Source organism: Lithobates pipiens, unplaced genomic scaffold (genome assembly GCF_037356315.1).
Source record: "Lithobates pipiens isolate NorthernLeopardFrog02 unplaced genomic scaffold, aLitPip1_a1.2 Scaffold_16, whole genome shotgun sequence".
NCBI lineage: Eukaryota > Metazoa > Chordata > Amphibia > Anura > Ranidae > Lithobates > Lithobates pipiens.
The window spans coordinates 42,360,821-42,385,453 of NW_027507748.1; the positions used below are offsets into that span (position 1 = coordinate 42,360,821).

General features: G+C 44.4%; 1 protein-coding gene across 1 annotated transcript in view; it reads right to left on the reverse strand.

Annotated features, from left to right (window-relative positions):
* Positions 1-18,694: 18,694 nt before the first annotated feature.
* LOC143984233 (uncharacterized) overlaps positions 18,695-24,633 on the reverse strand; it is a 39,645-nt gene continuing 33,706 nt past the window's right edge. Inside the window, exon 5 of the mRNA XM_077484517.1 lies at positions 18,695-19,273. Coding sequence (XP_077340643.1) covers positions 19,106-19,273 — 168 coding nt within the window. The 3' untranslated portion in view covers positions 18,695-19,105. The remainder of the gene's footprint in view (positions 19,274-24,633) is intronic.

Below are 24,633 nucleotides of genomic sequence, written 5' to 3' on the forward strand. Positions count from 1 at the left end.
CCTTCTGTCCACAAGGGATAGTCTCAAACGTTCTGGAGCTCAGAGCCGCATGGGAAGCACTCCTAACTTTCAGTCCCCTTCTTTCAGGGAAGAGTGTCCTACTACGCATGGACAATACAGCGGCTGTGAATTATGTCCACAAGCAAGGGGGCACCAGAAGCAAAGTCCTAATGCGGGAAGTTCGACCTATAATCGAGTGGGCTCAAGTTCACCTGACGGTTTTGAGGACAGTATATGTACCCGCGATTCACAACCAACTCGCGGACGACCTAAGTCGAATGTTTATATCAAACAACGAGTGATCTTTTAGTCACAAGGCCTTTACTCTTCTGACGCGCAAATGGGGCGTTCCCGATATAGATCTGGCAGCAACCCCAGCGAACCGCAAATGCACTCGCTTCTTAGCAAGGACAGCCTATCCAGCAACGGGGATCGACTGTCTTCACCATCCTTGGGTATTTCGCCTAGGTTACATATTCCCTCCGGTGCCCCGGTTTAGCCAGATTTCTGGCCAGACTGAGGAGTTTGTCTTCCACAGTAATAGCAGTGTTGCCCTTTGAGTCCAGAAAACCGTGGTTTCCGACCATCCTGCAATTGAACACAGAGGAGCCTCTCCCACTTCCGCTGTTCCCAGACCTGCTCTCGCAAGGGCAATTCCTACACCCATCACCAGAGCGATTACACCTGACGGCTTGGAAACTGAAAGGGAAAGGTTGCTAGAACAGGGTTGTTCATTAAGAGTAGTATCTACCTTACAACAAGCAAGGAAGAAATCGACAAACAACATATACAATAAGATTTGGGAAGAATTTTCCGCAATAGCCCAACAGCAGTCCTGGAACCCTTCCTTCTCCATCAGTCTCTCAGATGTTAGAATTCCTACAACTAGGCCTAGAGAAAGGATTAAGGCCAAGCACCTTAAAAGTTCACGTCTCTGCCATACCTGCAATGACAGGAATCAAATAGGCTTTAAATCCCCTCATCATTCAGTTTCAGAAGGAATGCCTAAAAATAAGGCCTCCCAGAAAACCAACTTTTCCGACCTGGGATCTATCGATCGTTCTGGAAGCTTTAACAAAAGAACCTTTCACGCCGGCGGGATCAATATCCCTATGGGACTTGACACTAAAACTATCATTTCTAGTTGCAATCACACCGGCCAAGAGGGTCTCCGAGCTGCAAGCTCTGTTAATCAAAGAACCACACCTAGTTTTTTTACCCAGACAGGGTCGTACTCAAACCTTCGGACCGGTTCGTGCCGAAGGTAGCATCTAGCTTCCACTTCAATCCGGAGATCAATCTTCCTGTTTTTATCAACACAGACGGAAATCCGCATCCTCTGGACGTGAAGTCTGCAATCTCTACCTATCTGGAAGTCACCGCTCCATTTAGAGAGTCAGAAAACCTCCTGGTCATTCCGCATGGCGCTAAAAAAGGTCAAGCGGCTTCTTCAAGGACAATAGCTTCATGGTTAATTAAAATTATCAAGAAAGCATATCTAGTTCAACGTCTTTCAATACTGGAAAACCTGAAAGCGCATTTAACGAGGGCGATGATGGCCTCATGGGCAGCGTACTGTAGAGTATCACCAGAGACTATATGCAAGGCAGCAACTTGGGCGTCAAAAACCACATTCATGTCGCACTACAGAATAGACCCGACTCAACTAACTACGGTTGAGTTCGGGAGATCAATTATTCAATCAAATTCATCCATACCTTGTACTTGAGTAAATAAAAACTTCTGAAAGGCACCCTCCCATTTAGCGAGTTATTTCCCATTGTGTGTGCTGCCATGATGCGTCAGGAAAACGGAAAATTGTATACTCACCTTTCCGTAATTTTTCTTTCCTGACGGATCCCATGGCAGCACACAGGTTCCCAACCCTCTAAGGTGATAGTTACTGAGAATGCAACGGTGGACTCCTCTTCAAATCTTATAGCTAACCAGTCCTATCAGGTTGTGGAGGCGGAGTCACAACCCATTGTGTGTGCTGCCATGGGATGCGTCAGGAAAGGAAAATTACGGAAAAGTGAGTATACAATTTTCCGTTTTTTCTTCGTTTCTGTTATAAAATTTAGCAGATTAGTAATTTTTTCTTCATAAATTTTGGCCAAAATTTATACCACTACATATCTTTGGTAAAAATAAGTACAAATTGGTGGATATTATTTGGTCTTTGTGAAAGTTATAGAGTCCACAAGCTATGGTGCCAATATCTGAAAATTGATCACACCTGAAGTATTGACGGCCTATTTCAATTCTTGAGACCCTAACATGCCAGAAAAGTACAAATACCCCCCAAATGACCCCTTTTTGGAAAGAAGACATTCCAAGGTATTTAGTAAGAGGCATGATGAGTTTTTTGAAGTTGTAATTTTTTCCCACAATTCTTTGCAAATCAAGATTTTTTTTACTTTTTTTTTTTTCACAAAATTGTCATATTATCAGTTTATTTCTCACACAGCATATGCATACCACAAATTACACCCCAAAACACATTCTGCTATTACTCCTGAGTACGGCGATACCACATGTGTGAGACTTTTACACAGTGTGGCCACATACAGAGGCCCAACATGCAGGGAGCGCCATCAGGCGTTCTGGAGCACCCAGGACAATTCTGACATTTCTCTCCTACATGTAAAAATCATCATTTATTTGCTAGAAAATTACATCAAATCCCAAAACATTATATATGTTTTTTTAGCAAACACCCTGGAGAATACAATGGTGGTCATTGCAACTTTTTATCTCGCACGGTATTTGCGCAGCAATTTTTCGAATGCTTTTTTTTGGAAAAAAAAATGTTTTGTGCTTAAAAAAAAAAGAAAAACACAGTAAAGTTAGCCCAATTTTTGCATAATGTGAAAGATGAAGTTACACCGAGTAAATCGATACCTAACATGTCACTCTTCAAAATTGCACAGGCTCGTGGAATGGCGCCAAACGTCGCTACTTAAAAATCCCCATAGGCGACGATTTAATTTTTTTTTTTTTACTGGTTATATGTTTTGAGTTACAGAGGAGGTTTAGGGCTAGAATTATTGCTCTCGCTCTAACGTTCGCAGCGATACCTCACATGTGTGGTTTGAACACCGTTTTCATATGTGGGCGGGACTTACGTATGCGTTCGTTTCTGCATGCGAGCACATGGGGACAGGGGCGCTTTAAAAAAAAAAAAAATTTTATTGTTCATTTTACTTTATTTATTTTAGTTTGACATTTTGTTCCCCAAAAATTAATTTTTTGATCACTTTTATTCCTATTACAAGGAATGTAAACATCCCTTGTAATAGGAATATGGCATGACAGGTCCTCTTTACAGTGAGATATGGGGTCAATAAGACCCCGCATCTCATCTCTAAGCTGGGAAGCCTGAAAAAAAAAAAAGATTCTGGATTTGATCGTATTGGCGAGTCGGTAGAAGCACCGGAGGGCGGCGGGAGGGGGGGGGTGTCTATGGCTGGGTATTGCAGGGTATCACCGACTATGGCTGGGTATGGCTGGGTATCTCAGAGTATGGCTGGGTATCTCAGTGTATGGCGTTGCAGAGTATTGCGTTGCAGAGCATTGCAGGATATTGGAGGGTGTTGCAGAGCATTGCAGAGTGTTGCACGGTATTGGCGGGTGTTGCAGAGCATTGCAGAGTGCTTCAGGGCATTGGTGGGTGTTGCAGAGCATTGCAGAGTGTTGCAGAGCAATGCAGAGTGTTGCATGGTATTGGCGGGTGTTGCAGAGCGTTGCAGGGCATTGCAGAGTGTTGCAGAGTATTGCAGAGTATTGCAGAGTAATTCAGGGTATTGCAGAGTAATGCAGGGTATTGCAGAGTATTGCAGAGTAATGCAGAGTATTGGAGTGTAATGCAGAGTATTGCAGTGTAATGCAGAGTATTGCAGTGTAATGCAGAGTATTGCAGAGTATTGCAGGGTATTGCAGGGTATTGCAGGGTATTGCAGGGTAATGCAGAGTATTGCAGGGTAATGCAGAGTATTGCAGGGTATTGCACAGTAATGCAGAGTAATGGCAGGGTATTGCAGAGTATTTGCAGGGAATTGAGGGGTTAATTTTCGGTGAGCAGCGATGTGGGCACTGCAGATGCAGCCCACATCGCTGTTGACACCGATCTCTTCCCCCTCCGCTGTTCCGATCGGTACAGAGAGGGGGAGGGAGGACGCCGGTTTGTTTACAAGTGATCACTCCGTCATTTGACGGAGCGATCACGTGGTAAACGCCCGCTATGAGCGGTCACGGATGCTCTCGAGTGCGCGCCCCAGGGGGCGCGCAAGAGCAGAATTCTGGGAGGACGTCATATGACGGCCTCCCAGAGTTAAGAAACCGCCCTGTAGCCGTCATTCGGCTATAGGGCGGTTGTTAAGTGGTTAATAAAAACAAGTTGTAACTCACAGGTTAAATTAGATGAGTTCAATATGTGGTGAAAATCGACAGTCCTCAAGTCTCATAAACATCCTGTTTGGCGTCCTGTTTTCCCTTTGCAGCCTGGGGCACTGGTGTGATTATACAGGGATCCAGAGGAGGCTGAGGATCCAGAGGAGGCTGAGGAGGCTGAGGATCCAGAGGAGGCTGAGGATCCAGAGGAGGCTGTGGACAAGGAAGCAGGAAACGAAAAGCAGCTGGTAGTGACTTCACAGGAACAGGAAAGGTGATTATTCACAGTGGCAATGAATGGTAATGCATTTCAAAGCTACAGCTTCTTCATCAGATCAGCCTCTTCTAGATTAACATTTCATCTTAATGTGGTTGTTATTCTTTTCCATATTTGGGTAGATGCCCATTATTAACATAATTTCATCATATCAGTATTTATGAATTATCTGTAGATTTTGATAGCTAGGAGTTTGGGAGGGGACACGTTCAGGCCTCGTCTAGTAAAATTTCAAATGTAGAGCTGCTAAATGCCTTTATGACAGCCAATTATAGTCCTTTACAAAAACACCAGGCTTTGGAATGTTTGCTTCCTTCATTGTCAGATAAAGTAGTTACAACACACATTTAGGTCCTGTTTATGTTCTGGCAATGGGATTTACGAAAGTCTCAATAAAATGTATCTGGTTTTCTAGGCTCTGCCCTAATGACATTTGCAATGGCTAATTAATGATCTGGCTAGAGCTGATTATTACTGAATGGCAATGGTATGAGGACTTAATAGAAGCTCTTTGAAGCTTACGGACCCATACTGAACTTAAGCCAGCCATACATGGATCCAAATGTGTCCAGTTCAGCAGCGACCACCTATATTTTCGAAGCATGTATGGGCAGGTTGGTTTTGCAAAAGTCGATCTAACCATCAACTTCCATACAACCAGCCTGTCATATTTTCCCCGCTCGATCAGAACCACTGGCTTCTGATGGTGGGAAAGTCCCCTTGCTGTCAGAATAGAAAACCTCAGCCAGGAGGATTACCCCATCCACATTGAGTGTGTGGATGGGGAAATGGAGTCTTCTTTTCTGTTCAACCCACTGGTTGAACTGAAAAAAAAGAGACTTATCTATGGGATGCCTAAATCTGCTTTAATTGGTTGTCTTGGACTTTTAGGAGGCCCGCTGTGTTGGAGTCCTTACATGCAAGATTTTTCAATTTCATGTTGTGTCACAGAGTTTCGAATTTTCAGGGTGATTTTTACTGTATTTCACCACTTGTTTTGGGGTCCTCAGGCTTCATTATCTTCGCAACAACCTCAAGTAACAACAAAGTACACCCAAATCATGCTTTGAGAAGTTTTACTTTCCATTTGGTTGAAAATATCTTGTCTAGCAGCCCTCAAAGGGCCAAAAGCGGCCATTAAAAATGGTCCATTTTGACTTCAATGCAATTTGAACTGATTAACTTTGGGTCAGATATGAAGTCAACACAAATTTGAGTCCCAAAAAGACATTTAAACAGAACTAATTTGTGGCTTCTTAGGTAATATTTTCCACGTCAGAGTCAAAAATAGATTCATTTTTCAGGTGTAATTAGAAGAGGAAGCTGAACAAGCAAAGTTGTCACTCACTGGCGTAGAGGTGCTATTTCTGAGGGAAGAGACGTTATGTGTGAGAAAATTGTGACCACTTCAGCTTTGAGTGTAAGTTGTTTTTCTAGAAAAACCTTGTATGCACTCAGAAAGACCAACAAGATACAGACAAGCATGCAGACATACAAGCCCCCCCCCCCCCCCCCCGAATTAAAGGGATACATACTGGATTGAGCATGGAGAAGAGGAAATGCATAGTTGCATTAAAGCAATAAAGCGCATTTCCTGTCTATGTTTTTCTACATTGCTCTGCACCAGTGAAAAAACAAAACAGATCTCGCTGCCTTGGGTCTTGTGCAATGAGCTTTTAGTCAGAACTGCTTCTCTTCTCATAGAAGTTTATGGGATTCCATCCATGTCTTGCTATTGAAAAGAATTATAAAGTGTTAATGTTATGGTATTTGATGCCTTATTGTCTCTCTCCTGTAATCTTGGGATATCCTTCTGCTTGCTTGAGGGCAACCTTTCTTGGCCTTTTTACCCCAGAGGAACCCTTGAAATAATTTTCAGATCTCAGGGAACCCTTGGTAAGATTAGTGTATCACAGATCATTGGGAAAATGCCCTTTACATTGGCATTGGTAAATCTGAAGAATGCAGCCTTTAGAGTGTTTTCCAGAATGACACCCTTGCAGCCATGCTACTGACTCTGCCAGGTGGCATTGGACCTGGAACTATGCGGGCACCATCAAATGTAGCCACAGCTCAAGGAACCCCTGGCCAACGCTGGAGGTACCTTGGGGTTTCACAGAACCCTGACTGAGAAGGGCTGCTTTAGGGATTGCTCGGTGGCTGGCATATTTAGGCATATCTGGAGGGACTGACAAAAAAGTCCCTGTTTCTGGTCTCGCACCTTGGGCAGACCCTTATGGAAACACCTGGTAAAGGCAATTTTAGGTAAAACAACAGTTCCAGGTCGGAATTCCATCAACTTTATTATATTTTCCCTGCAGCAAAACTGTTGCTAGTTCTTAGAAAAAGCCAACTATTCCAAATTCCATATTAACTTGGGCATGAGAAATGGCAGCCAAACTGGATGATAAGATCCAAATTTCTGAAAATATAGGAGCCCTTAATTTCACACTATATGCTGGCGGACTTTGACTACTCTCTACTAAGTATCTAGGTCCCAAACAGAAGACCTCTAGTTCTGAATATTAGGTCCTACCTGAGCCTGGGATGCTGCCTAGATGAGCATCGACCCCCCTCTCACCACCACCACCACTATGCCCCCCCCCCCCCCTGCTTCATCCCCCATCCTTCTCTTTTCCCCCCTTTTTTTTCTCTCCTTTTTCCAAGCTATTTTCTGTCTTTTCTAAAGACTTTCCTATGCTTGTTTTGCTTCTTGGTTCACCTACCCTGGAGGTGGTTTCGTGGAATTCTTTGTGCACAACCCACTTCTGCCCCTGAGACTTGCCCTTGCTGGGGCCGTCCTTTCTGGTGTATTTTGGAGACCTCAATACAGACTATATTTTACTTATTCTATTTCTTTGAATACAACATCCTGCTGATATTTTCTTGTGTACTGTGAATAAACTATAATTTCTATATTTAGCAAAACTCTCAATATATAAAAATATTGAAAAGAAAAGGGAATATGGGAATAGAAAGGTAGTTTAAAGCAGGTCAGAAGGTCAACGGCGAGTCAAATGCACCTGTTAATGAATTGTGAATGATCGCAGACAGATATTATCGACACAGTGCATAGACCATCGACAATGGCCCTTACATTCTCCTTGGAGCCACCCATCGCAGATTCATCCCATTCACTGATGCTCTGCTTCTTCGATAAGAAAAAGGCAAAGGGCAAACTTTTTTTCTTACATTAAAAATTTGTTTTGCCTTTTGTGTGTTCTGATTGTTTTATGTTTATATTGTTGTTTTTTGATGTTTTTTTTAGACAATAGGAAAAATAGATTTAAAATATCAACTGGGTTCACATCTATGCGGTTTTTCCTCTTTAAACACACTGCATATAGCTGGTTGCCAAGGAGCGGGCTGGGAAGCTGACTGTCCCATCCTTAAAGCGGGATTTTCGCCATTGTTTTTTTTTTTTTTAAATCAGCAGCTACAAATACTGCAGCTGCTGACTTTTAAAACATGGACACTTACCCGTCCAGCTCGCTCGCGATGTTGGCACCTGAAGCTGAGCTGTCAATCGGCTCTCGGGTGCTGCTGCCCCCATCTTCGGTATGGGAATCAGGAAGTGAAGCGTTGCGGCTTCACTTCTCAGTTCCCTACTGCACATGCGCAAGACACGCTGCACAATAAGGATGGTCCCTACTGTTTCTGGGATCCGTGTGCTTCCCAGCAGACAGCGGGGAGGGCAGGAAGTGGCGTAAATACCCGCAGATTCTGCGGATATCTATGCCCAGAAGTGGGTGCAGATTCCTGTATTATACAGGAATCTGCATCCCCCTCCCTCCTAAAAGGTGCCAATTGTGGCACCGGAGGGGGGGTTTCCGATGAGTGGAAGTTCAACTTTAGGGGGGAACTCCGCTTCAACAACCGATGAGTCCTCAGCTGTCAGTGGGATTCCACCGCTGACAGCTGAATGTAAAATAAAGAATTGCCGGGGAAAAAAATCTGTTAAAAAACATGGGGTCCCCCCCAGATTCATACAAGGCCCTCCGGGCAATTACTTTTTAACATTCAGACAGTGGCGGAATTATAGGGGTCGCTGAGATCGCCAAGGCGACCGGGCCCCGTGCTGCAGGGGGGCCTTGAGGGCCCCCCTGTATATCTGAAGGAGCGGGCGGCTGAGACCGAGCTCCCCGATCTTCAGCCGAAGTGTAATCGGCACTGTGCGGGGAGCTCAGAGTCATCACACTGCTTATAACTAAAGTGAAAGCAGTGTGTGCTCTTTGTCTCACCCTACAGTGCAGTACCCGGCAGGAAGAGGTAAGATAAAGCACTGACGTTTTTGAAAAGACTTTATGTGTGTGTGCATTTTTGTGTGTATGTGCATGTGTGTGTATATGTGTGTGTGTATGTGTGTGCATGTGTGTGCATGTGTGTGCATGTGTATGTGCATGTGTGTAGATGGCGAGCGGGCGGGGGGGCACACTGGGGGCATTCAAGGGCACACTAGCAGCATTTTATGGCACGCTGGCAGCGTTTAATGGCACAGTGGCTGCAATTGATGGCACAGTTGTAGCATTTGAGGGCACAGTGGCAGCGTTTGGCACAGTGGCAGCGTTTGGCACAGTGGCTGCAATTGATGGCACAGTGGCAGCGTTTGATGGGACAGTGGCAGTATTTGAGGGCACAGTGGCAGCGTTTGATGGCACAGTGGCTGCAATTGATGGCACAGTTGTAGCATTTGAGGGCACAGTGGCACCATTTGGCACAGTGGCTGCAATTGATGGCACAGTGGCAGCGTTTGATGGCACAGTGGCAGCATTTGAGGGCACAGTGGCAGCGTTAAATGGGCACAGTGGCAGTGTTAAATTGGCACGGTGGCAGTGTTTGATGGCACGGTGGCAGCGTTTGATGGCACAGTGGCTGCAATTGATCGCACAATGACAGCGTTTGATGGCACAGTGGCAGCGTTTGTTGGGCACAGTAGCAGGGTTTGGGTACAGTGGCTGCGATTGATTGCACAGTGGCTGCATTTGAGGGTACAGTGGCAGCGTTTGACGGCACAGTGGCCGCTGCATTTGATGATTTGGTTTATAAAAATTTTTGTGCCCCCCAAAAATTTTGAGCACCAGCCGCCACTGTTTAGATGTATGTATGCACATTTTATGTATCTGTGTTTAATCCTGCCCCCCCCCCCCCCCTTCCCATATTAGAGCTTGGCGATTTTCTATAAAAAAAAATTTGTCATTAAAAAAAAAAAAACTTGATTCACAATTCGAATCCAGTTTTTTGTTTATGGACACCGTGCCAGTCCTGAGGAGCTGCGGGCAGGAGTTTTTAGGTGAGGTCGTGGCTTCGTCCTAGTCCGCAGGTCCGGCCTCGTGGACTAGGCCGAAGCCACAGCCTCACCTAAAAACTCCTGCATGCAGCTCCTCAGGACCGGTGCGGTGTCGGCACTGATCCTGGTGAAAAAATAAATATCTAAAAAAAACTATTTGATGAAAATTTGAATCGATTTGACCTCTCAACTCAATTCAAGATTCAAATCAATTTTTTTCCCCAGCCCTACTCCATATGTGTACAATCAGAACTGTTTTTTTTTCTTGCTTGTTCAAAGTAGCAGCAAAAAAATGCTATTCCTCTGAAAAGCGATATGTGCTCAGATCACTTTTCAGAGGCATTTGACAGCTGGTAAAGGGGCAATATGTTGCCTCCTGACCACCTGTTTTAATCCCTTAATGTGATTGTAAAGGTTTGCTGCTTTTTTTTTTAATAACAAACATGTTATACTTACCTTCACTGTGCAGCTCATTTTGCACAGAGTGGCCCCGAACCTTGTATTCTGGGGTCCCTCGGTGGCTCTCGTGGCTCCTCCGCTTATCAGACAACCCCCTAGGACAGGGGTAATGAATTAAAATTCAAGGAGGTCCGATCGCCAAAATTTTCTTTGGGCCGCGGTCCGAATCTCAAGTCTGTGCTATGACTCAGAAATATTGTAGTAACTGTATATCTATCAAAAACATGAGAAATGTACAATTTCCTTAGCATTTCAACAATATTTATTGTCAAGTTACATCTAGTGTCCCCAGATAAAGTTAAATCAGGTGTCCCCATCACAGTGCCCCTTTACATCAGGTGTCCCCATTACAGTGCCCCTTTACATCAGGTGTCCCCATCACAGTCCTTCTTTAAATCAGGTGTCCCCATCAAAGTGCCCCTTTACATCAGGTGTCCCCATCACAGTGCCCCTTTACATCAGGTGTACCCATCACAGTGCCCCTTTACATCAGGTGTCCCCATCACAGTGCCCCTTTACATCAGGTGTCCCCATCACAGTGCTTCTTTAAATCAGGTGTCCCCATCACAGTGCCCCTTTACATCAGGTGTCCCCATTACAGTGCCCCTTTACATCATGTGTCCCCATTACAGTGCCCCTTTACATCAGGTGTCCCCATCACAGTGCTTCTTTAAATCAGATGTCCCCATCAAAGTGCCCCTTTACATCAGGTGTCCCCATCACAGTGCCCCTTTACATCAGGTGTACCTATCACAGTGCCCCTTTACATCAGGTGTCCCCATTACAGTGCCCCTTTACATCAGGTGTCCCCATCACAGTGCCCCTTTACATCGGGTGTCCCCATCACAGTGCCCCTTTACATCGGGTGTCCCCATCACAGTGCCCCTTTACATAAGACATTCCTGTCAGAGTGTCCCCTTACATCAGATGTCCCCATCAGAGTCCCCCTTAACATAAAATGTGCACATCAGGGTGTACCTTAACATAAAATCAGGGTCACACTGATGGGTAAATTTTATGTTAAGGGTCACGCTGATGGGCACATTTTATATAAAGGGGCACTCTGATGGACACAACCAAACGTGCCTCTTAACTTAAAATTTGCCCATCAGAGTGCCCCTTTAATATAAAATGTGCCCATCAGTGTTGCTTTTAAAATAAAATATGCCCATCAGCGTACCCCCATCACAGCGCACCTTTACATCAGGTGTCCCCATCACAGTGCCCCTTTACATCAGGTGTCCCCACCACAGTGCTCCTTTACATCAGGTGTCCCCATCACAGTGCCCCTTTACATCAGGTGTCCCCACCACAGTGCTCCTTTACATCAGGTGTCCCCATCACAGTGCTCCTTTACATCAGGCGTCCCCATCACAGTGCCCCTTTACATCAGGTGCCTCCATCACAGTGCCCCTTTACATCAGGTTCCTCCATCACAGTGCCCCTTTACATCAGGTTCCTCCATCACAGTGCCCCTTTACATCAGGTTCCTCCATCACAGTGCGCCTTTACATCAGGTGTCCCCAACACAGTGCCCCTTTACATCAGGTGTCACCACCACAGTGCCCCTTTACATCAAGTGTCCCCACCACAGTGCCCCTTTACATCAGGTGTCCCCATCATAGTGCCCCTTTACATCAGGTGTCCCCATCACAGTGCCCCTTTACATCAGGTGTCACCACCACAGTGCCCCTTTACATCAAGTGTCCCCACCACAGTGCCCCTTTACATCAGGTGTCCCCATCATAGTGGACCTTTACATCAGGTGTCCCCATCACAGTGCCCCTTTACATCAGGTGTCCCCATCACAGCGCCCCTTAACATAAAATGTGCACATCAGGATTTCCCTTAACATAAAATAAGTGTCATGCTGATGGGCACATTTTATATTAAGGGGCACTCTGATGGACACAACAAAACATGCCCCTTAACTTAAAATGTGCCCATCAATCTGCCCCTTTTAATATAAAATGTACCCATCAGTGTTGCTCTTAAAATAAAATCTGCCCATCAGCGTGCCCCTTAACATAAAATAAGGGTCACACTGATGGGCACCTATTATGTTAGGAGGCATTCTGATGGACAAATTTTATTTTAAGGGGCATGCTGATGGGTATATTTTTAATGTGCACATTGATGGGCATATTTTGTAGGGCACATTTTGCTGTACCCATCTGCGTGCCCCTTAACAAAATATGCCCATCGATGTGCACATTAAAAATATACCCATCAGCGTGCCCCGTAAAATAAAATGTGTCCATCGGATTACCTCTTAACATAAAAGGTGCCCATCAGCGTGACCCTTATTTTATGTTAAGGGGCACGCTGATGGGAAAATTTTATGTTAAAGGGCACTCTGATGGGCACATTTTATTTTAAGGGGCACGCTGATGGGTATATTTTTAATATGCACACCGATGGGCATATTTTGTTAAGAGGCACCTTAACAAAACATGTCCATCAGTGTGCACATAAAAAATATACCCATCAGCGTGCCCCTTACAAAAAAAAAGCCCAGCATTGTGCATATTAAAAATATACCAGTGTGCCCTTAAAATATGCCCAACAGTATACTAGTGTGCCCCTTAAAATATGCCCAACAGTGTGCACAGTAAAAACATTCGTATTTATAGATGACTAATGTGCCACATACCTTAACTGCAGGAGGGTGGGCACAACTGAAGCTGCCTCGCAATGAGATACAGGACCCGGGAATCGGAAACCGCGGGCAGCAGGGGGGCGGGGCACGCACGTGACGTCACACCCCTACTGCCCGTGAGTGTCTCTTCAGCTCCGAGAGACGCGGCCAGGAGCAGGGGGCGGGCGCATGCGCGCAGCGTCACTGGTTGCTGGGGAAACCCGCGGTCCCAGCAAACCAGTGATTGCTGCTGTCATTTACTACACTGGCGGCATGGTGGTCTGGGCAGAAGTGCTGCTCGGTCCGGACTCAGACCGCGGGCTGCCATTTAATGACGGCTGCCCTAGGAGAAGCGCTCTCCCGGGGGGGAGTTACCTTGCAGGCGCCCCCGATGTCCGCGTCATTGGATTTTATTAACAGCAGTGGGAGCCAATGGCTGAGCTGCTATCAATCTATCCAATCAGGAGCCGAGAACCCTGGGCAAAGGAAGAGCGCATCTCCACCTGGTAAAGTTCCAGGGCTCAGGTAAGTAAACACCGGGGGGGGGGGGGGGCTGGGGTTCCGGTGACTGCCAGGTGTTTTTTCACCTTAATGCATAGGATGGATTAAGGTGAAAAAACACGAGAGTTCACAACCCCTTAAATGCATCATCACTATGCTGCAACTGGAACAGTTGCAGGGGGGGTTGCAGTGCAGCCCCATTCACATAGGGATGTACTTAAAGGGTGCCCTGACTGGAAAAAGATTGAGAATCACCGACATAGAGGAACCGGTCTCTCCATTTTCCTCCTGCAGTCGCTGAATGCCTGTGGAAGGGAGAGGTGGAGAAGCGGTGGCAAATGGAGAAATTGGTTCCTTTACATGCAGCCACCCACTTGCAACCGGGTCCTGTTGTTCCGCTACCAAACTTGGAGTAAAGGGCCCTGTCAGGGGGGCCCTTCATGGTTTCTTGCATCGGGGCCCTGAAGGTTCTAGTTACGCCACTGCATTCAGATGTCAGCAAGGAAGCTCGCTGACAGCTGATGACTCATCAATTGTTAAAAACATGGCGTCCGGCCCTCTCCTTAGCTACCCGCTATACACAGTGTTTTAAAGTGAAAAAAACAAAACAAAAATTTCATCAAAAAAGCAACACTTGTTTTTAGTGCAGCTCCATTGAGGTCAATGCAATCTGCTGCAGGAAAAACGTCCCTGACCCTTTCCAAAAACGCAGCGGCTAAAAAACGCATAGATGTGAACGTTTACCAACGTAGCCTAAGGACAATTATTGTTTCTTTATTCATTCTTTTCTGGTGTATTTATCTTAGTGGGGTTTTTTTTCCTATAGGAAGCATCAAATAGCAGTAAAATATGCAAAATAAATGAAAAACAGCAAAAAAACTAAAGTGCACTCTCTCTTGTATTTCAAGATGCTATTTTTACAACTTTTCAAACCTATTGTCTAATGTCACTGCTTATTTCAATGGGAACAGGGGGGCACCAGACTGAATGCAGTATAAATCATATATTTAACCACTTGACCACTGGGCACTTAAACACCCTTAATAACCAGACCAATTTTCAGCTTTCGGTGCTCTGACATTTTGAATGACAATTACTCAGTCATGCAACACTGGACCTATATGAAATTGTTGTCCTTTTTTTCACACAAATGGAGCTTTCTTTTGGTGGTATTTAATCACCGCTGGGTTTTTTATTTTTTGTGCTATAAAAGAAAAAATACAGAAAATTCTGTAAAACAATGAATTTTTCTTCGTTTCTGTTATAAAATTTAGCAGATTAGTAATTTTTTCTTCATAAATTTTGGCCAAAATTTATACCACTACATATCTTTGGTAAAAATAAGTACAAATTGGTGGATATTATTTGGTCTTTGTGAAAGTTAGAGAGTCCACAAGCTATGGTGCCAATATCTGAAAATTGATCACACCTGAAGTATTGATGGCCTATTTCCATTCTTGAGACCTTAACATGCCAGAAAAGTACAAATACCCCCCAAATGACCCCTTTTTGGAAAGAAGACATTCCAAGGTATTTAGTAAGAGGCATGATGAGTTTTTTGAAGTTGTCATTTTTTCCCACAATTCTTTGCAAAATCAAGATTTTTTTTACTTTTTTTTTTTTTTTTTTTCACAAAATTGTCATATTATCAGTTTATTTCTCACACAGTATATGCATACCACAAATTACACCCCAAAACACATTCTGCTATTACTCCCGAGTACGGCGATACCACATGTGTGAGACTTTTACACAGTGTGGCCACATACAGAGGCCCAACATGCAGGGAGCGCCATCAGGCGTTCTGGACCACCCAGGACAATTCTGACATTTCTCTCCTACATGTAAAAATCATCATTTATTTGCTAGAAAATTACATCAAATCCCAAAACATTATATATGTTTTTTTAGCAAACACCCTGGAGAATACAATGGTGGTCATTGCAACTTTTTATCTCGCACGGTATTTGCGCAGCAATTTTTCGAATGCTTTTTTTTGGAAAAAAAACAGTTTTGTGCTTAAAAAAAAAAAAAGAAAAACACAGTAAAGTTAGCCCAATTTTTGCATAATGTGAAAGATGAAGTTACACCGAGTAAATCGATACCTAACATGTCAAACGTCGCTACTTAAAAATCCCCATAGGCGACGATTTTTTTTTTTTTACTGGTTATATGTTTTGAGTTACAGAGGAGGTTTAGGGCTAGAATTATTGCTCTCGCTCTAACGTTCGCAGCGATACCTCACATGTGTGGTTTGAACACCGTTTTCATATGTGGGCGGGACTTACGTATGCGTTCGCTTCTGCATATGGGGACAGGGGCGCTTTAAAAAAAATAATAATTTTATTGTTCATTTTACTTTATTTATTTTAGTTTGACATTTTGTTCCCCAAAAATACATTTTTTGATCACTTTTATTCCTATTACAAGGAATGTAAACATCCCTTGTAATAGGAATATGGCATGACAGGTCCTCTTTACAGTGAGATATGGGGTCAATAAGACCCCGCATCTCACCTCTAAGCTGGGAAGCCTGAAAAAAAAAAAAAGATTCTGGATTTGATCGTATTGGCGAGTCGGTAGAAGCACCGGAGGGCAGCGGGGGGGTGTCTATGGCTGGGTATTGCAGGGTATCACCGACTATGGCTGGGTATGGCTGGGTATCTCAGAGTATGGCTGGGTATCTCAGAGTATGGCGTTGCAGAGTATTGCGTTGCAGAGCATTGCAGGATATTGGAGGGTGTTGCAGAGCATTGCAGAGTGTTGCACGGTATTGGCGGGTGTTGCAGAGCATTGCAGAGTGTTGCAGGGTATTGGTGGGTGTTGCAGAGCATTGCAGAGTGTTGCAGAGCATTGCAGAGTGTTGCATGGTATTGGCGAGTGTTGCAGAGCGTTGCAGGGTATTGCAGAGTGTTGCAGAGTATTGCAGAGTAATGCAGGGTATTGCAGAGTAATGCAGGGTATTGCAGAGTATTGCAGAGTATTGCAGAGTATTGCAGTGTAACGCAGAGTATTGCAGTGTAATGCAGTGTAATGCAGAGTATTGCAGAGTATTGCAGAGTATTGCAGTGTAATGCAGTGTATTGCAGTGTATTGCAGGGTAATGCAGAGTATTGCAGGGTATTGCAGAGTATTTGCAGGGAATTGAGGGGTTCATTTTCGGTGAGCAGCAATGTGGGCACTGCAGATGCAGCCCACATCGCTGCTGACACCGATCTCTTCCCCCTCCGCTGTTCAGATCGGTACAGAGAGGGGGAGGGAGGAACCGGCGTCATAACATGACGCCGGTTTGTTTACAAGTGATCACTCCGTCATTTGACGGAGCGATCACGTAGTAAACGCCCGCTATGAGCGGTCACGGAAGCTCTCGAGTGCGCGGCCCAGGGGGCGCGCGAGAGCAGAATTCTGGGAGGACGTCATATGACGGCCTCCCAGAGTTAAGAAACCGCCCTGTAGCCGTCATTCGGCTATAGGGCGGTTGTTAAGTGGTTAATAAAAACAAGTTGTAACTCACAGGTTAAATTAGATGAGTTCAATATGTGGTGAAAATCGACAGTCCTCAAGTCTCATAAACATCCTATTTGGCGTCCTGTTTTCCCTTTGCAGCCTGGGGCACTGGTGTGATTATACAGGGATCCAGAGGAGGCTGAGGATCCAGAGGAGGCTGAGGATCCAGAGGAGGCTGTGGACAAGGAAGCAGGAAACGAAAAGCAGCTGGTAGTGACTTCACAGGAACAGGAAAGGTGATTATTCACAGTGGCAATGAATGGTAATGCATTTCAAAGCTACAGCTTCTTCATCAGATCAGCCTCTTCTAGATTAACATTTCATCTTAATGTGGTTGTTATCCTTTTCCATATTTGGGTAGATGCCCATTATTAACATAATTTCATCATATCAGTATTTATGAATTATCTGTAGATTTTGATAGCTAGGAGTTTGGGAGGGGACACTTTCAGGCCTCGTCTAGTAAAATTTCAAATGTAGAGCTGCTAAATGCCTTTATGACAGCCAATTATAGTCCTTTACAAAAACACCAGGCTTTGGAATGTTTGCTTCCTTCATTGTCAGATAAAGTAGTTACAACCCACATTAAGGTCCTGTTTATGTTCTGGCAATGGTATTTACGAAAGTTTCAATAAAATGTATCTGGTTTTCTAGGCTCTGCCCTAATGACATTTGCAATGGCTAATTAATGATCTGGCTAGAGCTGATTATTACTGTTTATTGGCATTGGCTAATTAATGATCTGGCTAGAGCTGATTATTAATGAATGGCAATGGTATGAGGACTTAATAGAAGCTCTTTGAAGCTTACGGACCCATACTGAACTTAAGCCAGCCATACATGGATCCAAATGTGTCCAGTTCAGCAGCGACCACCTATATTTTTGAAGCATGTATGGGCAGGTTGGTTTTGCAGAAGTCGATCTAACCATCAACTTCCATACAACCAGCCTGTCATATTTTCCCCGCTCGATCAGAACCACTGGCTTCTGATGGTGAGAAAGTCTCCCTGCTGTCAGAATTGAAAACCTTAGCCAGGAGGATTACCCCATCCACATTGAGTGTGTGGATGGGGAAATGGAGTCTTCTTTTCTGTTCAGCCCACTGGTTGAACTGAAAAAAAAAAGAGACTTATCTATGGGATGCCTAAATCTGCTTTAATTGGTTGTCTTGGATTTTTAGGAGGCCTGCTGTGTTGGATGTGTCCTTACATGCAAGATTTTTTTAATTTCATGTTGTGTCACAGAGTTTTGAATTTTCCGGATAAATTGTACTGTATTCCACCACTTAGTTTTGGGGTCCTCAGACTTCATTATCTTCGCAACCTCAAGTAACAACAAAGTACACCCAAATCATGCTTTGAGAAGTTTTACTTTTCATTTGGTTGACAATATCTTGTCTAGCAGCCCTCAAAGGGCCAAAAGCGGCCATTAAAAATGGTCCATTTTGACTTCAATGCAATTTGAACTGATTATATTTGGGTCAGATGTGAAGTCAACACAAATTTGAGTCCCAACACTGAAAGGAAGCCATTATTCTCAAGGTTTCTTGAGATATTCCTTTATTTATAAGGTATATCTTGTCAAACCAATACACTTATATCAAACAAATACATCTAAAAAAAAAATGTTCGAGAAACAATCTTTTTAAAGCAAAACTAATACATAAAGCACTTCAAAATGACCGTAGGAGTACATATGAGACACAAATTAAGTTCTGTTTAATACCCTTCATAGAGTAAAGAAAAATACATTTCCAGAAGATATGTTATCAAGGTTAAAACTTAAATACAAATACGGTACTTTGTTTCAAAAACAATTATTGTTATTAGCTTTTTTTACTATAGCATCATCTTATTTCATAGTGCTTTACAAGGGAAGTTCATAGTAAACTGATTATCAACAATAACAAACAGTAAGAATGAAGAAAAACAGGTATAAAAACGCCTTGTTCACACGTTTTGGTGAACTCTAGAAATATATGTCTATAAGTTTGCCTATCTTATTAGAATTTATTTTTTTACAACAGAACAAAACTATAAATAAGGACTATTCTTCAGTTCCCTCCTTGGTGGACTGAGATAACACGGCAGTCAATTCATCTTCACGTAGATCATCATCACAAATCACCTCAAAAGATTCTGTATCTGGATCAATGTCCAGAGTATTTCTGTTGGAGATCTTAAAAGTGGTCCTCGAGGCAGATACAAATTTAGTCTGAAAAACAAATCAATAGGTTAGTTTTGGTAGTTATTATTATAAGTTATTATTCACTAGAATTACTGAACTTTTCAAAATGTGTCCTTTGTATTCACTTTTCTCATGAACGTGAGGTTCTACAAGATAATTTTTACTTTTAACACAATATAGCCCATTATATGCCATCACAGGCCCTGGACAGTGTGATCATTGCTTTACGTAAACCCGGTCTGCCTGTGTGTTTTTCATTTAATGGAAAAAAAAAAACAGAGAGATCGCCATACAAACACAATTGATGTTAGTGTGGTGATCTCTTTTGCTGTGTTATTGTATTCTGATAGGTGGAGTCCCCCTATCCAGGGGCAGACTGACCAATTGGGAACATTGGACGTGGTCCAAGGGCCTGACCGCACAGAGGGGCCCGCCGGCACCACCAGCTGGAACTCCCTGGCCCGTGGAAAACATCTTCTTCGGGTCGGGCTGGGCCCCAGTGCGCAGGATGTTCATAGGGAGGGGGCCCTGACCGACCTGAATCGGCTCCAGCAGAAGAAACCAGCCCAGGAAGGAAGTGGAACTAGGAGACGTTGAAGCAGGTTCAGTGCGCAGAGGCGTGGGGCATGCCCACATGACATCATTATGCGTTGCTCTGCGCACCTGCTGAAACCCAGGCTGTAGTAGTACCCGGATAGGCCGCCGCCTCCCTCCGAGTCCCTCGTTTGCCAAAGTACCCAGAACAGGAGAGGAGGAGGACACACCACCAACCAGCCATAGCAAAGCTAGGGTGCCCCCAAGTGACTCACGGCAGGGCCAGGGGGGCCCCAAGTGACTCACAGCATGGCCAGGGGGCCCCCAAGTGACCCACAGCAGGGCCAGGAGGCCCCAAGCCATCCACAGTGACCCACAGCAGGGCCAGGGTGCCCCCAAGCTGCCCACATTAACCCACAGCAGGACCAGGGTGTCCCCAAGCCACCCACAGCAGTGCCAGTCAGCCACCCACAACAAGGCCAAGGTGCCGGCCAGCCACCCACAGTGACCCACCCACAGCAGGGACAAGGGGCCAGCCAACCACCCACTGTGACCCACCCCTGATCCACAGCAGGGTCAGGGTGCCAGCCAGCCACCCACGGTGACCCACCAACACCAGGGAGCCAACCAGTCACAGAGAACGCGGGAGCCAGACAGCCACATAGGATGCAGGAACCAGCCACAGCTACAGTAATACAAGTAAAATTGTTGCGCTAAATCTAAAAAATATATATATATAGAAGGCAGCTCACACTATATTGCTGGAAACAATATACATAATATAAAGGAAAAAATGTGGCGCACATAGGAATTCATTAACATATACTTCATAAATTATACATGAAAGTCCAGAGAAGTGGGGAAAAAAAGTTCAACGAATCAACAGCTGATCTCCCTCTACCTCATCCAGCAGATATGAAGACAGTAGGGGTCCCATCACCCAACACGACTGACCCTTACCATCAGTGCAACGATAATGCACATATAATGACACCTCTCTGCTCTACAAATCCTCCCAAACAATACTCTGGAGCAAGATCTTTTCCAAGCATGAAACAGGTGTAAGGATCCTTATGCAGCTCAGTAGTCATATAAATAAAAAAGAAATAACATCGCTCATTGTGCAGATCATTTAAAAAACATTCACCAGTTTATTGTTGAAAGGAATCCCACTCACATTTTAGTAGATACATACAGGCAAACAACTGAAGTGTCCAGCGCTTCAGTAACGATCGCTGTAGTGTAGTCTGTTCGCGTCCAATGCCAAGCCAAGTTCCACCCAGCTACAGTACCCATAGTTAAGGTAAGAGGAGCAATACACAGTGGCAATTTTATTTCTACTTTGTAGAGGTTGGGGCAGGGGTGAGAGTCATGGCACAAGGAGGGGGTCCCGTGAGGACCAGAGTGAATGAAGGTGTTCACTGTACACTCTGTTAGAAAGAGGACCCTTTTGTAGTCTCTAATGGCACCTGTGGGGAGCTCTATCTACCAGACTCTATAATGGACACTGAAAGGGCCTCTGTTAGAGAGACCCCCCTACAGGTCCCATTAGACTTCTTTGTAGTCTCTAATGGGTCCTGGAGAGGGGTCTCTCTCTAACAGAAAATCTCAAATGGACACTTTTAGAGAGACCCCCCCTTTAGGTCCCATTAGACTCTGTTGTGGACTTTAATGGGGCTTGGAGGGGACACTTTCTAACAGACTGTCTAATGGACACTGTTAGAGAGAGACCCCCCTCCAGGTCCTATTAAAAAAAAGTAGAAGTTGTACTTTGTGCAATATGTAGGGGCGGGATCAGAGATGGGCCTTGGGCGCGGTTAGGGGTGGGTGGTGGATGGGGCCTGACAGGGGGTCCTAGCTTTATTTGGTCCTGAGTGTTGTCAGTTCGCCCTTGCCCCTATCCCTGCCAGAACACACGACCGGCTCCCATGCATATACCGCGGCAGGTTGGCTCTCCTGCGCGAATCGCTATATATGTACAGTAGCTCCTTTAAGAGCCATAGTAGGCACGCGTGCCCCCACTGCACAGCGGGGGACCCGATGCGTGTGGCCAGCGGGTGGGCATTGCGGGCACGACAGCCAGAACAGGGATTTCTGTGTGTAAACACAGAAATCCCTGTTCTGACAGGGGAGGAGAGACAGATCGTGTGTCCCTACTAAGTAGGAACAGCGATCTTGCTCCTCCTTTAGTCAGTCCCATCCCCTCGCAGTTAGAAACACACCTAGGGAACACACTTAACCCCTTGATTGCTACCTAGTGTTAACCCCTTCCCTGCCAGTGACATTTACACAGTAATCAGTGCATTTTTATAGCTGTATAAATGTCACTGGTCCTAAAAAAAAAGTCAAAAGTGTCTGATCTGTCCGCCGCAATGTCGCAGTCCTGCTAAAAATCGCAGCTTGCCGCCATTACTAGTAAAAAAAAAAAAAAAAAATTAAAATGCCATAAAAATGCCATAAATCTATTCCCTATTTTGTAGACGCTATAACTTTTGCACAAACCTATCAATATGTGCTTATTGCGATTTTTTTTTACCAAAAATATGTAGAATACATATTGGCCTAAATTGATGAAGAAATTCGTGTTTTTCCTTTTTTTGGCGGGATATTTATTATAGCAAAAGTAAAAAATATTGTTTTTTTTTTCAAAATGTCGCTATTTTTTTTGTTTATAGTGCAAAAAATAAAAACCGCAGAGATAAGCAAATACCACCAAAATAAAAGTTTATTTGTGGGGAAAAAAAAGGACATAAATTTTGTTTGGCTACAGTGTCGAACAACCGCGCAATTGTCAGTTAAAGTGACACAGTGCCGTGGTCATTAAGGGGGCAAATTCTTCTGGGGCTGAAGTGGGTCATGTCATGCTTTGAAATTGTGCAAACTCGTGGAATGGCAACAAACTACGGTACTTAAAAATCTCCATAGGCGATGCTTTAAAAAAATTCTATAGGTTACAGTACCAGTTTAGAGTTACAGAGGAGGTCTTGTGCTAGAATTACTCTCCCTCTAACAATCATGGCCATACCTCACATGTGTGGTTTGAGCATAGTTTACATTTGCGGGCGCGACTTACGCATGTGTTCACTCCTATGCGTGAGCATGGAGGGACAGGGCGCTTAAAAAATTTTTGTTTTTATTTATTTTTATTTATTTTTATTTTTTACAAAAATATATAAAAAAAATGTCATGACATCGCTGCTGGGTTACTAGATCGGAGACCTGAATGAAGCTGGAATCAGCTTCGATCCGGCTTCATTCGGGTCTTCCGCCAACCGGAGAAGATGTGTCGGCTGATCGCTCCAGCCTACTGATGGGATGGGAGAGCCTGGGAGAATCGTGGAAGGCAGCCAGAGGGGAGGGCCGTTCTTTCTCGCTCCTTAGGATAACAGCTGAATGGCTTTTATCTGCATCAGTTGTTATCGCTAGAAAGCCAACCTCTGGCTCTAACAAACGGTACCCTGGTATAACCCCTTCAAGATGAGAACACATTTTTCCATGCAGTCGACATGAAGGAGTTAAGGAAGACATATGATTTCCCATACCTGTTCAATTCAGTGCTAGGAGGCATACATAATGATTCTGTGCTGCACTGCACTCATGTAATCACTGGAGATAACAAACTGCTAGAAGAAGGCAACCAATACATATGTTTCGCTAAGCTATGCGAGGCCAGGCAGCCAACTGCAGGGAGCAGAATGGACATGTACAATACAGAACTGGAGACTTGTGAACTGTGCTCTGTAGCTAAAGGTACAGTGCATCCAGAAAGTATTCACGGCGCTTTACTTTTTCCACATTTTGTTATGTTACAGCTTTATTCCAAAATGGATTCAGTTAATTATTTTCCTCAAAATTCTTCACCCAATACCCCATAATGACAATGTGAAAGAAGTTTGTTTGAAATCGTTGCAATTTTTAAGAAAAATAAAATGAAAAAATCCCATGTACATAAGTATTCACAGCCTTTGCTTAATACTTTGTTGAAGCACCTTTGGCACCAATTACAGCCTCAAGATTTTTTGAGTATGATGCTACAAGCTTGGCACACCAATTTTTGGGCAGTTTCTCCCATTCTTCTTTGCAGGACCTCTCAAGCTCCATCAGGTTAGATGGGGAGTGTCTGTGCACAGCCATTTTCAGATCTCTCCAGAGATGTTCAATCAGGTTCAAGTCTGGGCATTCACAGAGTTGTCCCATAGCCACTCCTTTGTTATCTTGGCTGCATGCTTAGGATCGTTTTCCTGTTGGAAGATGAACCTTTACCCCAGTCTGAGGTCTAGAGCACTCTGAAGCAGGTTTTTTTTTTATCAAGGATGTCTCTGTACATTGCTGCATTTATCTTTCCCTCAATCCTGACTAGTCCCCCAGTTCTTGCTGCTGAAAAACATTCCCACAGCATGATGCTGCAACCACCATGCTTCACTGTAGCGATGGTATTGGCCGGGTGATGAGCGGTGCCTGGTTTCCTCCAGACATGACGCTTGCCATTCAGGCCAAAGAGTTCAATCTTTGTTTCATTAGTCCAGAGAATTTTGTTTCTCATGGTCTGAGAGTCCTTCAGGTGCCTTTTGGCAAACTCCAGGCGGACTGTCATATGCCTTATACTGAGGAGTGGCTTCTTTCTGGCCACTCTACCATACAGACCTGATTGGTGGAGTGCTGCAGAGATGGTTGTTCTTCTGGAAGGTTGTACTCTCTCTACAGAGAAATCATGGGGCTCTGTCAGAGTGACCATCGGGTTCTTGGTCACCTCCCTGACTAAGGCCCTTCTCCCCCGATCGCTCAGTTTCGCTAGGTGGCCCGCTCTAGGAAGAGTCCTTGGGGCTCCAAATTTCTTCTATTTATGAATGATG